Source organism: Phalacrocorax carbo, chromosome 1 (assembly GCF_963921805.1).
Source record: "Phalacrocorax carbo chromosome 1, bPhaCar2.1, whole genome shotgun sequence".
Lineage (NCBI taxonomy): Eukaryota > Metazoa > Chordata > Aves > Suliformes > Phalacrocoracidae > Phalacrocorax > Phalacrocorax carbo.
The window spans coordinates 206514401-206531201 of NC_087513.1; the positions used below are offsets into that span (position 1 = coordinate 206514401).

The 16801-nt window shown below is 38.1% G+C and overlaps 1 protein-coding gene across 5 annotated transcripts in view; it reads right to left on the reverse strand.

The window, feature by feature from the left end:
• CEP295 (centrosomal protein 295) overlaps positions 1–16801 on the reverse strand; it is a 45194-nt gene that overhangs the window by 17847 nt on the left and 10546 nt on the right. For all 5 annotated transcript variants that reach the window (XM_064441368.1, XM_064441366.1, XM_064441365.1 and 2 more), the window contains exons 6-17: positions 15726–15839; positions 14174–14314; positions 12887–13067; positions 10950–11117; positions 9810–10034; positions 8413–8519; positions 6683–6895; positions 5718–5815; positions 4514–5591; positions 3037–3208; positions 2771–2923; positions 1161–1382 (exon numbers count right to left, since the gene is read on the reverse strand). In XM_064441368.1, coding sequence (XP_064297438.1) covers positions 1161–1382; positions 2771–2923; positions 3037–3208; positions 4514–5591; positions 5718–5815; positions 6683–6895; positions 8413–8519; positions 9810–10034; positions 10950–11117; positions 12887–13067; positions 14174–14314; positions 15726–15839 — 2872 coding nt within the window. The remainder of the gene's footprint in view (positions 1–1160; positions 1383–2770; positions 2924–3036; positions 3209–4513; positions 5592–5717; positions 5816–6682; positions 6896–8412; positions 8520–9809; positions 10035–10949; positions 11118–12886; positions 13068–14173; positions 14315–15725; positions 15840–16801) is intronic.

The window sequence follows — 16801 nt, forward strand, 5'->3', positions numbered from 1 at the left end:
AGTTAACATTATTCCAAGACTAGAGAAACAAACTAAATTCCTACAGGCAGGGAAAAAAAAAGTAGGAATTAAAAAACCTTCACGTCAACTTGTTAGTCCAATCTCTTGAAAAACCTCTTAGTAACATACTTTATTTACCTCAGACTAGTCACTTTTGTCCTTTTATAAAGCCAGTCAAGCTACCCATAACAGGCTTAGTAGGTTTCAACAACCCTGTAACAAAATTATTCTGAACATTCACAAACCGCTTTATAACAAATCACTTTTCTTTTTGATAACCAAAAACTTGGTTTAATTTATAGACTCAGACAAACTTTGTCACGTATGGACACAGTCTGTGCTTAAAGGCGTGATCTCACATAAAAGCTTTTCACAGATGAACAGAAAACATCAGAATTAAAGTAATCCTTACATTATTGCACTATTTTTATTTCTGTCACAACCAACAGCTGATTTTTTCAAAGTTGTTTTTTTGAGCTAAGGGTAACACTCAGCCTCCTATTTTTTGTCTCAACTGTATTTTTAAGCAATTTCTTATATACACTGATCTTGCAGTGGACATCTCCATTAGCATGTTAACACTCCAGAGTTCTCTTTAAGTATTAATCTCCTTGGTGTCAATATAAGGAATCGCTGGGTACTGAACAAGGCACACCACCCGTCTGCTCAAAACACGTTCCCCCTGTGAAGCTGCAAACCTGAACACCCCGCCGTCTGGGAAGAAGATACCTCCCTCAGGAGGAAGACAGACTGCAGCTTCCTATAGCAGCAGTTTGCTCCCTGTGCATGCATGGGATTCTGCTGGTAAGGGCAGGGCAATCAGGTAATGCAAAAGAAGTTTCTTTACAGACAGTTCTACAAGGTACAGATAGAAAGCGCATGCCTTGGATGAGAAACTGTTGATTCGCAATGAAGTTTATTGCAGTCTGGTCTTCTGTTACTAGAATGATAATGGACCACAAAAAAAAAAACCATAAAAACTCAGTCATTCTGAGGCACATGCTTATTGAAACACCCTTTTTTACACTTAAAATTAACATTATTTAAATAGCACTGCATCTTCATTAACAGGTCAGGTCATAGGCTACAATAAATAGCAGTAAAATTAGCAGTGCTAAACAGTATTCACGTAATTCCTTGAAGGAAGAGGATTTCCCCACCTGAATCATATGAATTTTCAGCAGTAGTCATCAGCACCTCCTGTAATAATCTGCTTGACTGTTTACTTTGCCTTGGACTTCCATTAGAAGTCTGTTCCTCGTAGGTTGTTATGCTTGAAGGAAACCTGCCTTCTTCATGAAGAGCATGACTGTAACGTTTCACAAATGCAAACTCCCCAGTGGTCGAAATGGGAGATTCTCCACCAACAGAATCTGTTTTATCTGAATTTAAAACATTTGTAATCGGCTTAGGTATAGAAATAGTGTTTTGCACTTCATGAAAAACATTGAAACGCCCGTTCTATTCTACAGAAATAACCTGCTGAATTCATACAGTGCTCCATTTTAACAAAGTTAGCTACCTCAGGTCAGTAAAAAACTTTGTATTACACAGTGTATGGATTTTAGAGGTTGAAAGACTGTACAGGTCATAGTTCTCAAAAAATAGTTCCTAACTCAACTGAAATATTTCTTCCAAAATAATCCAAACAAATTTTTCCACATAGCAAATTCACCAGAACCTTCAGTAATTTTTCCAAATCCAGAGGCAATTTAACTTCTCTGCTCTGGCTTAAAGGTTTCTTTTCTCCCCAGCCCACTCCACACAACAGCCCTTTTTGGCCACCCAATCCAATAAAAGAATCAAGTTCAACTTTTTACTACCTACCATGACCAATGGTTAGATAATACAGGAATAAATCACCTGTGGATCATAATGGGATTACAGAGCAAATGAGCATTCCTTACTCTAGAATTCCACTGGATAATAATAAGACTTTTTTGGTATGTATTTTGGGTTTTAATCTTTTTTTTTTTTTTTTAAATTAAGATGTGTATCACTAGATCAAGTACTTTTGAGGATATATTCTTCTACCAAAACCTTCACCAACAAAATTTGTTGTCTAAGCAAGACACCAAATTGGTCCAACAAGAATTATTCTGCATAAACTGATGCTGGCTAGCATTAATTACTTTAAAAAATGAACCATATCAGCTGTTTCATTATTTCATTATGTTGCCCAAGATAAATGCCAAGATGAATCAAGATGAACCTCTGAAAATTCTACAAAGTTTTTTACAACTGAAAAAAACTAAAAAGATGGTCTAAAAATTTCTGTTGATACTAACTCCTCACTTAAAAGATTTCACACTCACTTTCTTCGTACACTCAAAAGCTAAACTGTTAAATGCCTTCCATCAGCTCTGATGGTTCTTTTTACAATCATTGTACAGTTGTCTATTAACACAGACTCTGCCCAAAAAAAAAATCAAGAGGGAACTTAAGTCATGGAATTATGGTGAATTTTCTTGTCTTCATGAATTTTTGTTTTGATTATGTTTTTCTAGACAGACCTTGGCAGGATAAGCTCTTCTTAACTATAACTCACTTTGCTAGCATTGGTTTTTCCTGGTTTTTCCTCTTTTACCTTAAAAATAGGCAACAGTATCAGCCATTATTTAATATGAAATAATCTCAAAGGCTCTTCAGAAATTATTAATTTCATCCAATCTGTATTTCTCAGGAACAGCCACACTTATTATATACACATATAAAATATTATGTTTTATGTGCATATATATATATACACACACACATATATCTATTTTACCTGCAAAAGAAATGCTGCAACTCTTCGGTGTATCTACCTCTGGTATAACACTAAGTTCATGTTGTTCCAAATCAAGCCCTAACTTTACTTTTGCCACAGGTGGTTTAGAAGATCTCCATTTCTGTTCTCTACATAGAGCTCTCTCAGACTGTTCTGTAAAACAAAGTTTTGCATGTTAATATCTCAGATTAACTTCTGGAGATGGAAGAGAACTCCATCTCAGCAGCAAAAGGTTAAAAATAATGAAAAATACTATCCAGCCTTACCAGTTTGCTCAGCTGGACCAATGCACTGTGAAATCGTTTTACTTCCATGAAATTTACTCCTGACACACTTCTCTTGCTGGTGGTTTTCTGAGACTTGGAAAAAGTCAGTCCTATTAATCCAGTCAGGCTTCTGTGCCTCTGTCATCTCTTCATTTGTGCAGATATCTCTCACCTTGGGGGAGGGGTGGTGGTCAAATCAACTGTGTATATGATTATATTTATATTCATTTATCAAACCAGCATTTTCTTGTGTGTGTATTCCACGCAGGACAATACTGAGCACTTTGAGAAAGTAGTTCAAGTATGAAAGTGTCCTGGTTTTGGCTGGAATAGCGTTAATTTTCTTCCTAGTATCTGGTAAAGTGCTGTGTTTTGGATTTAGGGTGAGAATAGTGTTGATAACACACAGATGTTTTTGTTGTTGATAGGTAGTGCTCACTCTAGTCAAGAGCTTTTCAGCTTCCCATGCTCTGCCGGGCGCACAAGAAGTCAGGAGGGGAAGCGGCAGCCCAGACAGCTGATCCAAACTGGCCAAGGGGATATTCCATACCATATGACGTCATGCTCAGTATATAAACTGGGGGAGTTGGCTGGGGGGCAGCAACCACTGCGCAGGGACTGGCGTCTTGTGGGCCACCTGCACAGACTGGCTTAGCTTACAGAAATATTTGGACATACAGGTATTTTATTTAGTTCTACAAACCTAATGTGCTAAAACATAATTATTTACATTTTCAAGGCCTTTGTTAGATGAGACTAGAATACTCAGCAGTTTTCAAAGGAACAATTCCTGAAAAGTCTGGATTTAGTTTTTCAGCTCCTGAATTCAGGCATTTTAGCTGTTTGGAGACTGCAAAAGCAAGAGATGAGGACTCTAGGCAACAGTTATTTTTCTAAGATGGCTTCCTTTTAAAAAAAAAAAACAAACCCACATGAAAAAATCCAAACATAGGGGGGAAGGAGCTTCTTTAGAAACTAAAAAATAAACTTGGATTTTTCTTCTGTAACCCAGAAACAAGCGAAGTTACAAGACAAGAGTGCAGCTGACAAACCAATTTCTTAACTTGAACACACAAAAAGACAAACTTCAAGAAACAACCTATTCAAAAGTGCTTATTACATCGTTCGAGGTACTGCTTAAGTATTTTTAATAAAGAACTGTTCTACACATACAGCTGCATTTCTAGAGCTGAAGAAAGCCATACCTGCAGATGTTTCAGCTATTTCAATAGGCATTATGTTCAGAGACCATGCACAGAAGTTCATACTATTTCTGCTAGACTGAACAAAACGGAGCTCTCGGGGCTTAGAGGAAAGAACTACTGATTACAAATCACAAGTCCCAATTAAAATTTTCATTATGGTAAATCACCTAAAACTACCAACACTCCATGGGATACTTTGCTAATTGGTAGCATTCACTCAAGTTTGATCACCTACTAGTTGACTCACCATGCGAAGCATACATAAAGCTTACCTGCTTGTTCAGAAATCCTTTCAAAGCCTCTTGCTGTCTCTGCATCTGTTCCTTCAATTTATCCTGCTTCTGTAAAAGTAATTGTTCTTGTATTTTCTGTCTAGAAAGAAGAGCTGCTCTTTGTGCATCTATCTGCTCTTGCAATTCTTTCAAATACTTTTGCTGAGCTTGGATGCTTTCTGATGAGGCCAACACTCTGTCCCTTAAATTCAGTATACTAGAATAATGTAACGAAGATGCATCTCCTGTTTTTGATATCAAGAATTCCTCAACACTCTGGGCTTTAGATTCTTCATGAGATAAAGTCGTGTGTTCAGAAAGATTGAGTGGTTGACAAAGGCTTGTTTGGATGATGCCCTCTGGAGATCCCTGCAGATACACCGAAGAATCAGGTGAGGCTGCTTGAACTATATGAGATGCCTTTGTTGCTGGCACAAGGGGCATCTTAAGTGGAGGCTCTTCATCTTCTGTCTCTGTTTGATGGCTAGACATCTTCTGAGAGGACTCTTTGAAGTGTACTGTTTCTGAAGGCTCAGAGGAAACTTCTGCAGGCAAAACAAATCTAACATGTTGTACACGTGCTTCCGGTTGCATTCTTACTGGAGTGACATCTTTCATGACTAACCCTGATGGCAACTGGAACTGAGACGGTTCTCTGAGATTATTGGAGGTTTCCAACATTCCCACTTGTTCCTGAGAGGCACAGCCACATGGCAAGCAAAACTCTCCATGCTTCAATTCCGATGCTTCTAAGAACTGCACATGTCTGCCAGGACACACGCTGTGTATTTGCTCTTCATGTTTCTGTGAAGATGGCTTTTCCAACATACGCAATGTTCCTGAAAACACAGGTAGCGACCACACAATCTCTTGTGCATGAACTTGTTCAGATGATGGGTATTGTGTTGGTTGCACTCCTTGCCTCTGTAGAGGTGGTTTTGAGACAGGCTTTAAATTAATTGATTTTGTCTCCGCAGAGCTCAGAGGTATTATAGAAGTAGACAAGTGTCTTTGCTTCAATTTATTCTGATACTCCTGCAGACACTTTCCAGCTTCTGCAATGGTCTGTTTGTGCAGCCTGAGCAGAACGAAAACATGAATCTTTCCAGAGTGGTGCAAAGATAAACATAAATTTCAATAATCAAAGCAATTCAAATTATTTTGAAACAGGCAACTCAAACCTCCATTTCGTAAAGGAATTCACCTATTTTGCTGTAGAAGACGTTGTTGATAATTACGAATCATCTGTAAATGGCTGTCTTCTCTAGGACTTCTGGATTCTGATACTGTAGTATTTCCACTCTAAACAAAATAGAATCATTTTAGATGCACATATACGAATAACTCACAGAAAACTATTAAAGCAACAACCTTAAGCGGTACGTTCTTTCTCCTAAGTTTACAGAAGCCACTCTATACCACTGTTCAAAGTCTGTGAGATTTCAGCCTCAGGCAATGAAGCTAAAGCAGCTTCTGGAACAGATGGCCTACCGCTACAGTCTCTCTTGGCAAGTTGAGCATACACTGTCAAAGTCAATGGTGCTTACAGCAGCTTAGCTCAAAGAGGTAAATGCACCCAGTAGCAAACTCGGGGAGCAATGATCCACCAGAGCTGCACTTTCAAGGCAATCCGATTCTCAGAAGAGTATAGGTTGTGCAAATGAGTCAAGATAAAAAAAAGAGATTACTTTCCTTCAACATCCTCAATAAATTCCTCTCCTTTAAGTCACTGTTTAAGATTTAGACAGACAAAAACGTAGAGCTGGGTGTTTTTGTCTTTTTTTTCCTCCCAAGATTTTTTCTTCTTGAAAAAGGTTACATGTACACGCATAGTCATTAGATGACTAATCAGATTCTACTAACAGGTATGTAAGTTATTTTATGTTATATTAAACAAGTATTTTGTCTTTGCATAGTCATTGGACATGCCATCCCTGGGACTATGCAAAGACAAACCAATATTCAAAGTCCAGTGATATCATGTGAAATACAAGCTTCTACATTAGACAAAAAGAAGCTTTTAGGTGTACAAACTTCTGATTCATAGCCTAAGAAATAAGAATTGATTGATTGTCTTGATTGATATAATTTTAAATTGGCAAATGGTGCTCTTGATTTTTATAATAAGGATAATTTAAAAATTACACATAGTTTTCTACAATTCTTCACCTCATGTTCCACTTTATTCTCCTGATCTGTAGCAGGAACACTGTGGCTTTGTACCAGCTGACCTTGCTCTTCCTCCTTTTTTTTTTTCTTAGCCTCTTCCACACAGGTTTGCATTTGGATCTTCAGAAAATCAGCCTCCAAACGTGCTCTCTCTTCTTCAATTTGTTTAAGCAAGGCCAGCTGTTCCTGTTTCTGTTGCTCTATTTGCTCATTCTATTGAGAAGAAAAACAAGGGTGAACCTCCACAACTGAATGACAAAGAAATCAAAGACCCCTCACACATACCACCACACACAAAACTTTGTTGCAACTTACAGCAGAAATTTTATTGCTTGTGACGGGCATTTCTGAATTGCAAGTGGGCTTTTAAAACAGTCCCGAAGCTTAGAAGAATAATTTTATTTTACTGGCTAGATATTTCTAATAGTCCCTGAATACATTTACTATTGCATTATTATCTGTTCTCAAATTAATAGAATGGATAAAATCACATTCTAACCATTCAAGATACATTATCATTTTCCAGAGACTGCAAAAGAAGTCCTTTTCTTAAATTGAATTCAGAAATCTACTTTGCATTTTATAGAGCTTTTCATCAAGAGTTCAACACATTTAAATGTTAATTCAAGCCTTACAAAACTTCTGAAATAGCTAATGTATAACCATTTTAAGAGCACTCCATAAATCTCTGAAGCGGCTTGTTTATCTTTATTCTCTTTCCATGTACCTATCAGCTACAAATCACTTAGATCCATGTGTACCAACAGCATATATACTTTTAGAATGGAGCAAAGAACAATCTCAAAATACTGGCAAAGATGAAGTGGACAGCAGCCTTTAATGAGACAGTCTGAACAGGGATGTCAGGAAGAGCAACCTGAGAACAGGTAATGTGGACATAGCAATATACACCTGGGCAGGTGCAAAGTGGGACAAAATGAGTGTTAAACTAACCACACCTTCAGAGCATCTGCTAGGGTTTTTTTTCCCTAAAAAAAAAAAAACCCACCAAATTTATTTTGTCAAACTTTGTTTCCTGAATTCTGAACTTTAACTCTACAATTTAAGGCTGCACTAAGGCCCAAATTTAAACTTTTTTTTTTTTTTAAATAAACCATCACATAATAACTGGTAGGTCTGTAAGGATACAACAAAAATTAAAACATAATTAAATGTATACACAATACATATAATGAAGTAATATACAAATGTATATTTTCTAATATAATAGATGTAGCATTCCCATAAACACAGAAGTCTTTCTGCGTTTGTTTCCTAGTTAATTTAAGACACCACCCCCAAAACCCAAACAAGATACTCAAGGTTTGTAAACTGTTCCTGTCACTCTAAACACAATCCCACAGACCTTGCTGTGTTATTACACAGCATTAGTAAAGTTTTCAGAGTTGTGTATTGTTGACTACATTCCCCTAAAGCAAAGGTGTTAATCTACAATTGGGATTCTCATTTAATCATAGGGCAGCATCCCTTGCCTACAGCACTTTTTAGGTTTTAAGAAACTGTTTTTCTACTCTACTCTAAATTCCAGCTAGAGCTTAATAATTTTTAAAAAGTTAATACACAGAGGCTAACTATAGCAAATGTTACAGCAGAAGTGTTACAAGCATGTTAAAAGGATCTATAGCTGCTGTACAACCTGAAGCATTTTAAAGCCCTCTGTAAATCATTTATACACCATAAATGAGATAGGCGTAAGTACACACACTTACCCACTTTTGTCTCTCCTCTTCCATTCTAATTTTAGCTGCTTGTTCTTGAGGATGGATTAGAACTGAATTTTCAGCTGCAGCTGTGTTTTCCAACACTTCCACAGAGTCTAAAATATACATGTTATTTAACTGTAATCACAGTCAGAAAGGGCCTTGGATCTTCCTTTCTATCTTGCTTTACAGTTTTGCAATCTCTCTAAACAAAACCCATAAGCTGCTCTTGAAAAGATTACCATCTCCGTCCCACTACTCTGCCTGTCTCCATAAAAATGGAAAAATCAGTTTTTTGTATTATTTAAACATTTAACGACCCTTTATCATGTGTCTTTCTTGAATATACAGTAATGGCTCAGCTCCAACAGGATTGAAAATTGCTTCTACCCAGATTACTTGGTAGCCTAATAGCAAGATCATCCTAAGGAATAAAACGTCACACATTAACCTCTCAGAACAAAAAGTATATAAAACTTGCACTCTGTGGGCCAATGATGTAACATTTGGCTACTGCACAAAAAGCAAGTCTTCATCAAGTACTATCAGCTTCAAATAGCATCACTTTTTCCCCAGAGGCACGTCTTCACTCATGATGCACTCTCCAATGCCTAGGAATTACACTGGTGTAATCATGTACATGACTGAACTATAGCACTTAATCTCATTTGCAAAAAACAAGTACCCTATGAAAGCAAAAAAAAAAAAACCCCGAAAACCAACTCCAAACCCACCACAACTTAACCACTTTAACAGAGTTCAGAAATCCCACTTAACATACAAGTTTACCAACTTCAGCACTAGCATAACCAAAAGAGCGCAAAGGATAGAAAGAGAAAGTAACACCAAAATAATTGGGCTACCAAACAAAAAGGAATGTCTAATTGCTATAAATTCCAGTTTTACAAAGAGGCTTTTCAGAATGGTGCCTAGAAGCAGAAAAGAAAAAAAATACATGATTTCAGACACATCAGCTCATGCTTGTGTTATGCATTTCTAGCTGTGAATCTCTGAAGCAATCTGGCTTTTCCCGTTCAACGGGTACAGAACATCAATGTGCAATTTTGCACTGTGAATTCTACTCCTGGAGGCAAACACCTATTAAAGCACAGAAACACCAAGTGTGACAACAGTTTGGGTGAGATTTAAAAGATATAAAGGTATTTTGGACAACTCTCCTCCACAAGATCTTAACGGGCAAGTTGGACATAGGAGCAAAAACCTCTCCTGTTTGTGGTTTCAAGAAATCCGCAATGCATGGCAGGCAAAGACAGGAGAACGGTACTTTCTGGCAACAGACAAACCACCACCCACTGAAAATTCATTGAACAGTTCTGTTACAGTTCACCCTTACAAGTCTTTTTGCTCCTACGCAACAAATGTTGATGCAAGTATGAATTACATACCTTTGGCTTCACACAAGGTATTTTTCTGTTGCTCGTAGTTAAGTTCTAAATCACATAATGGTCTCTCTTCGCTAGTAATTGTGCCTGATTCAATAGTCTCAATTTCACTTTGACTCTCTTTCTCAGTTTTTGATGTCCACTCCTGTTTTTGGCTTCTAATCTTGTTCAGCAATTTTTTTAAGGCAAGTTTTGACTGAGGTTGGTGAGGTTTTGCTTCTTCACAATCTATAAAGAATATATTCTGTTAAGAGTTTTGGGTAATGCATTTCTTCACATCATAAAACCAGAAAAAACTCTTTTTTTTTTTTATTGCTTACACAGTTGGAAAAATAGCTCAGGTATGTTATCAAGTTTTAAAAGCTTAACAATAATAAGCAGTAATCTGTCTCTGCATGCCATAAAAGCAGGGCTAAGCTAGTTGTAGTGTTTCACAGTCCGACTACTCCTAGACTGTACTATTGCAAAAATAAGCAGTCCTATGCCCCCACCTGCCTGCTTCATATTAGCATTGGCAACACAACACATCACAGACAAAAACCAGATTGTGTCAGCAAAGGGATGTGGCAGAAATGCTTGGCCAAGCAGCAGAGTTCGCTAACACACTCCTGGGTTCACATCACGTTATCCAGTACATGCCACAAGCGAAGAGTATGCACACACCCAACTGTTGCAGCCTACTCACAATGTGAAGCAACTCAATCACAAACCTGAACATAAAGGGCATCCAATAAATAGACTTTCATACAATGTCAAGCTTTAACTTCGAAATATTTAAAAACACAAAATGAAAAATATTTAAGTTCACATACCAGCATCATCCCATAATTTACACTAATTATACAGGAATTATGGCTACTAACAACAGAGCTCTTACAACAATCAAAAATTATTCTCAGTATACTAATGAACTGAAGTATATTAGAAAAAGAAGTCATATTTTCTTTTTAAATTCATAATCATTAGAGTATTATCATCCATGATAACCCTCATAAACCACTTGATACTGAAATACTTCACAGGCATTAAGGAATTCTGGTACTTAAGACATCTTAGTACTAAAGTTAATTTATTTGGTATATTAAACTAAATCTCTTCTACATTAAAAAAGTTTAAATTAAATGTAAAGTTTAAAAGCTTTACTTTCTGATTCATTGGGGACGTCCTCTTCTATCATCTGTCCCGACTCTTGTTGAATATCACAAGGAGATTCTTGCTCCAAAGAGATATCAAGATCATTATCCTGACATGTATCAGAAGGGGCTGGCAAAGGTTGTGGCTCAAACTGCAAAATCAGGTCTCCTTTAATTTCTAATTAAAAGAACACAACCACATAAAACAACAATTGGAATAAAAAGCAAACAAGATTGCAAGACTACACTCATCAACTAAGAAGTTCAAGTATCAATAGCTTGGTTTGCAATGGATTTAATGCAGCTGGTTTTTTTCCAAAATAAAAGACTCAAATTCTACAGCATTTTCCACTAGAATAAGACATGCCTTTCAAAATAAAAGTTGATGTGATAAGAGGCTCATCTTTACACAAAAAGCAGCACTCAGGAACAATTATACACAGGAGGATCCTAGTAACCTCATCAGGGAAAAGGCACATGCTGACCTGGCTGCTCTAAGGGCTGTCACAAGAGAGTGATTTACCACATGGTCCAGGTGTGAAATCCCAGAAGACAAGTCAACAGTTCTCCCAGGATCACCTTACGGACAGAGGGGCTTTACTGCCTACAAGGGGTGTGCGACACATGGGAAGGTCATCTTGGGATTATACACTTATTTCAGATATTTAGGGGAGGAACTAAAAGGCAGGGAAAGGAAAGGCCCAAGTTAGTCTGGGGAAAAGTATAAGAATAAGGGGATAAAAGGGGCCAGTCAGCACACTTGTCTGGTGATGCGCTGTGCTGAGTCTGTCCTGTCTTCTAAATTCCGTTTCTAGCTGTTTTCCTGGGTGAGGAACCCTCTGTTTTGTATGCACATGGGTGCATGGAGATATATGAGGGCCAGAAATTGGAGTGGAGATTAGAAGTCACAGGGGCACTCATGTCTCGAGTGCTGCCACCAACTGCAGAGACCAGAATGAGGGCATGTTATGTGGGTATGAGCATCAGCATGAAGTGGCTAGCAAATTGCAAGCCAGACTAGCCAGCAAGAACAGGAAGAGGCTTAAGACCTAGGTATCAGTCAGCTCTAAGACTGGGCTGGATACAGGAGAGGCCAGGGGTCTGCAAGTTGGCTACTAGAGAGATCGGGAGACCTATACCAGCTACAGGGGAGACCACAGGGCCTCAGGATCAACTAAGAAACCTGCCAGCACACGTGCGTGCATCTCAGAAACCACCGGGAGACAAGAGGATCCAGGGTCAGCTACTGGGTGTACTGAGTATTTAAGGTCAGTTACTGCAGGGATCCATAGCACGCACACATCTGTGTACATTCACGTAACCAACTGGGCCTGTGTGGCAACAACCAGGGTGGAGCTGCAGGCCTTGGGGGTTCACATGCCCAGGAGCCAACAAATTGGGAGATGAGGGATCGAGAGCTGGCTGCTAGGCAGTCAGTGTCTAAAGCCACTTACTGAGTGATCCATAGCACATGTTTGAGCTACCAGTGCATATGTGGACATGCAAAGTAACTGGAAGGCTACAGGGTCCAGGATGAACTACTGGATAGACTGGGTGTCTGGACCTGTTACTGGGGGACCCACAGTGTGATGGGTGGAGACCTGGGATGCCTGGGGCAGCTACTGGGTAGACTTCAGTGTCTAAAACCAACCTGGAGGGATCCATACTGTATATACAGACATATATCCCACTAACAGGCCTTCATCCTGATCAGCCAGAGCACTGAACGGGATGAGGCCATTTGTGCTGTTTGTGTTTAACTGAGTGATGTGTTTTCTGTGTTGGCCTGTGTGGCCAGCTGTGTCTATGCAGACGGAAAGCCTGTTTGTGTGCGTGCCTACCGTGAATACACACACAGCCTTGCCACTAGCTGGACCTGGGAACAGGCAGCTGCAGCAGCCTCTCTACTGGGCTACCAGATTTGGCAACCTCCAGCAAATTACTTACTGCCTTCACTGTACATATCTTCAAATGCAAACTCCAGTTCTCTCTGCCATTCTTCTTTTATTTCCATGCGTTTGTATGCAGGCACAAAAATCTGAGGTGGCATCTGTGCTACAATCTGTCTTCTGCGCATCCGATCCATATACTGCATTTGCTCAAGTTCTTTCAGTAGCCTCTCCCTATCCTTCAAGAATAAAAAAGGGATAACAAACATTTAGTGTTCACATTCAGACAGCCACATGTCAGGACAGACAAAATACTTCCATTTGGTTACCATGAAGTTTGTTTCATCATTAATGTTTAAATTTAATTTTGGCCTAGGGAGAAGGTACTTCCTCAGGAAAAGGCTCTATCTGACCTTTAAACACAAGAGTCATCAACACTACCTAGAAGATCTAATGTTAAATAAAGGATCAGACTGTCACAAGTAGGCCAACTTCCCTCAGCAGAATTAAATCTTCCATTTCATAAGGTAAATGAGTACTTCCTTTGGGAAGTCACTTTTGTCAGCATGTACTTCAGCAATTGCTACTTTTTAAGACGTGAACTAAATACACTTGGCACATCACAACTATATATGAAAGCTACTTTTAAAAAGCTTTATTTGAAGTTTGGTTGGGGTCTTTTCCTGTTTACTTAATGAGCATCAGTAATATTTCCACAGTTCCCCATTTTATTTAGGTTACTTATTCAGGGGCAATCATCTCAAATGAAAAACAGGAAGCTTTTACTATTTCTAGTCTCCAAAAATACTGGTGAAGATAACAGACAATAAAACACATTTCAGAGCATACATCCAGGTACAAAGACCTTTCTCAATAGTTCAGTTTTTACTTCTTAAAGGAAACAATTGCAGTATTTCCAGAATTATACAGTAACAGAACCTCAGTCTGTTAAGTAAAAACTTTGAAGTTTTCCAAAAATAAAAAGAGATTGTTGCCTTCTTTAAATTTTTTCCCTTGAAGCACAGAATAATCAACTCCAACTAACATCACTGATTCAAGATAAACTGTTTTGTTATTACCAATTGGTTAATAGCTGGTCAAACATGAAGATAACAAAAATTACAGGATGTTCTTCTAAAAGTTGGTCTTAATCTCTGTGCTTTCATTCTACCTCCTTCCAGTCAGCCAAAATAAAAGTTTGATGGTTTTCAAGCGCGTTCTGAAAACTCCGTTTACTCCACCAATTTTCCTCCTGTAACTATAATTCCTTTACTAATCAGCTGTGTACAACTTACTCAACACTGGTCATTTTGACTTTAAAAACAGGCAGAACTACTTTGCCTACCTGAGCCAAATGGACCTTCCTCAACGCATGACTTCCTCTGAGATGTGCCTTTTCAAGCTGCTCTCTTCTCTCCCTCTCTGCCTCTCTGTGTAGTTCCTCCAAACGCTTCCCTTCTTCTTCAGCAGCTAACCGAGCATCTGGCTGGCAGTCAATCAATAGTTTAGTCCATGAAGTTCTTTGTGGTAGTTTAAAGCATATGTAACAATAAATAAATGAATAAATCTGTAGCAAAAGCACTTAAAAAGAAAACATACACTGCCATATGAATACCCTTGAAGGTTCATAATTTTTGGTTGCAAGCAGGACCAAACTAGTTTTTTACCTTCGGGGAAAAAAAACAAAAGACAACCCCCACGTATTTACATATTCCGTAAGTGTAGGTGTCAAAGTGTTTAGTTTCAAACTCTACCAGGAACAATCATTTGTATGATTTGTTATAACAGAGTGGTTATTTTTCCTTACAATACAAGGTAAAATGAATAATACAGCTGATATTTCAGATTGACTACTTCTACCCTCATGGTTTTGTTTTGAACAAGGAGTGGGGTACGTGTAATAAATCCAGAAGGTTTTCATTCTCATTTGCAAAACCAGAAACAATCTGCAATTTTTAAATAAGAAAAATCTTACTGACACATGAAAATTTAAAAAAAAATAATCATTGTACAGAAGTAAGGCTACAAAGATTAACATTCTGGAATTTTCCATTACAAAGCTGAGCAAGCTACAGCATACCTCTTATTGCTTAGGCCTAGTCCTTCAAATGTTAAGAAAACCTAAAACTTCATGAATGAAAACTTCATTAATGCACTGAAGAAAACATTCACAAAAACAAATTTATTGAGAGTGCTTTTCTAGTCTAAAAGAGGCTGATTCAGAACAAGAGCTTAGACTGGGGTCTCACATGACTAATAAACAAAACTGCTGTTTAGTTAACTTTTCAATAGCATTACCTTAATTCAAAAACCAGCTCTAAAAGCTAAGCTCTTGCTCCATCTCTCACTTTTCCAAGTCCTCCTCTCTTCAGATCTGACTGTGACCTTTGTCTGAGTGTATGGTAAACTTCTCCATTTGGCAAAAATCTATTCATTGTTGTTTTTCCCAAAATTAGAGTTTTGCCATTTTGGCAAGTTGAAACCATCGACTGCACAAGCAGATGAACACAAATATGAGGTAATGACTGGGAAAACATAGCTAAAAGAGGGGAAGAGAAAAAAGTAGGGCAACTGCAACTATTTATTTAACATAAGGCACAAAGCAGAAGATTTGGGTGTCCTAATGTTATGCCAGTCTTGTGAACTCACCTCCTTACAGAGGTCTGTTCATGTGGGAAAGACTGTCGGGTGTGATCCCACAAGTGACTGAGCACATAACGGGCCTTGTAAGTTTCCCCATCTAAGATTCTGATTAGTAAGTTCTGTGATGGCTGCTTTATACAAGTTCATATTTTTAAAAATGTTCTAGAAAACTGAACTGGTGATATCCGGATGCTGTACGCAATTCAAAGATAGATATATGGAAGCATGTATCACAAATACTTGGAGTTTATCACCTGCTCTCCATCCACTTCTCTGTCCACGTAAGGTTCAGAAATATGGTAACGTGTAACAGAAAAGTTGTCAGCTCCGTAGGGCTTCACTGCAGGAGTCTTCTTCACTTCAAAATTCTAGGAAGAAAAGCACAAGTACAGCTGTATCAGAGAACAGGAACTTTAGTGAAGCAACTAAACAGCATATAAGTGATCTGTACACTTAAATTAGTATTAAAAGAAAACCACCCCCTAAATTCTCTCCTGAAAATACTGCTGTTTAAAACTTTATATACATTTAGTAATTAATAAATCGCATCAGCACAAGGCAGATCTAGAGGGCTTAACAACTGAGAGCATCTAACAGCCTAAGGCAGACTCCTCCATACAAATTGACATTCATCAGAGAGCTCTACCTTCACGTTTCAAAAGCATTACCTTAATTTAAAAGCACTTGAGTTTAATGTACTAATACAAATCCCACTTACAACAGCTGTCACATTCACCTCAAAGCAGGGAAACCACAGATCCACAGTATAATCATACCTAACAGCACAATAACACTTCTCAAGTACAGACTTCCTTTACAAAACTCAGAACCCATTATGTCCAATTTATTAGCTGACCAGAGAAAAGACCGCTTTCCATAACTTCACTGAAAAGTGTCTATTCATATAACAAAGAGGATTTTTTTGACAAGTTTTGGGTACACTACCACATTTCAACCCTTGTCTGAAAGAGTTTGAACACCAAGCAACCAGCCCCTCCCTCTTCTTTGGCTCAGCCTGATGTTCTCAGTAGTGAGGCAGACAGGTTAGGTAACGCAGCATTCAGAAGTACAAAGGCAGGTACTACAAACATCTGCTCCATTCATTTTCCCTCAGCTTCCTCTTTCCTAGACTTTCCTTAAAAAAGGATTTTTATCCACATTAACTAAACCAGCAAGTTTCATAGTCCGAGTGGTTTAAAACTAACATGACCGTAAACAAATGCACATTCACAAACAGCAGTATTAAGTCTTGGGAATATCTTAAATTTATCTCAACGTAAGATGAGGCATACAAAATTTCTGTATTTATTATCTCTTGCTATTTTATAAA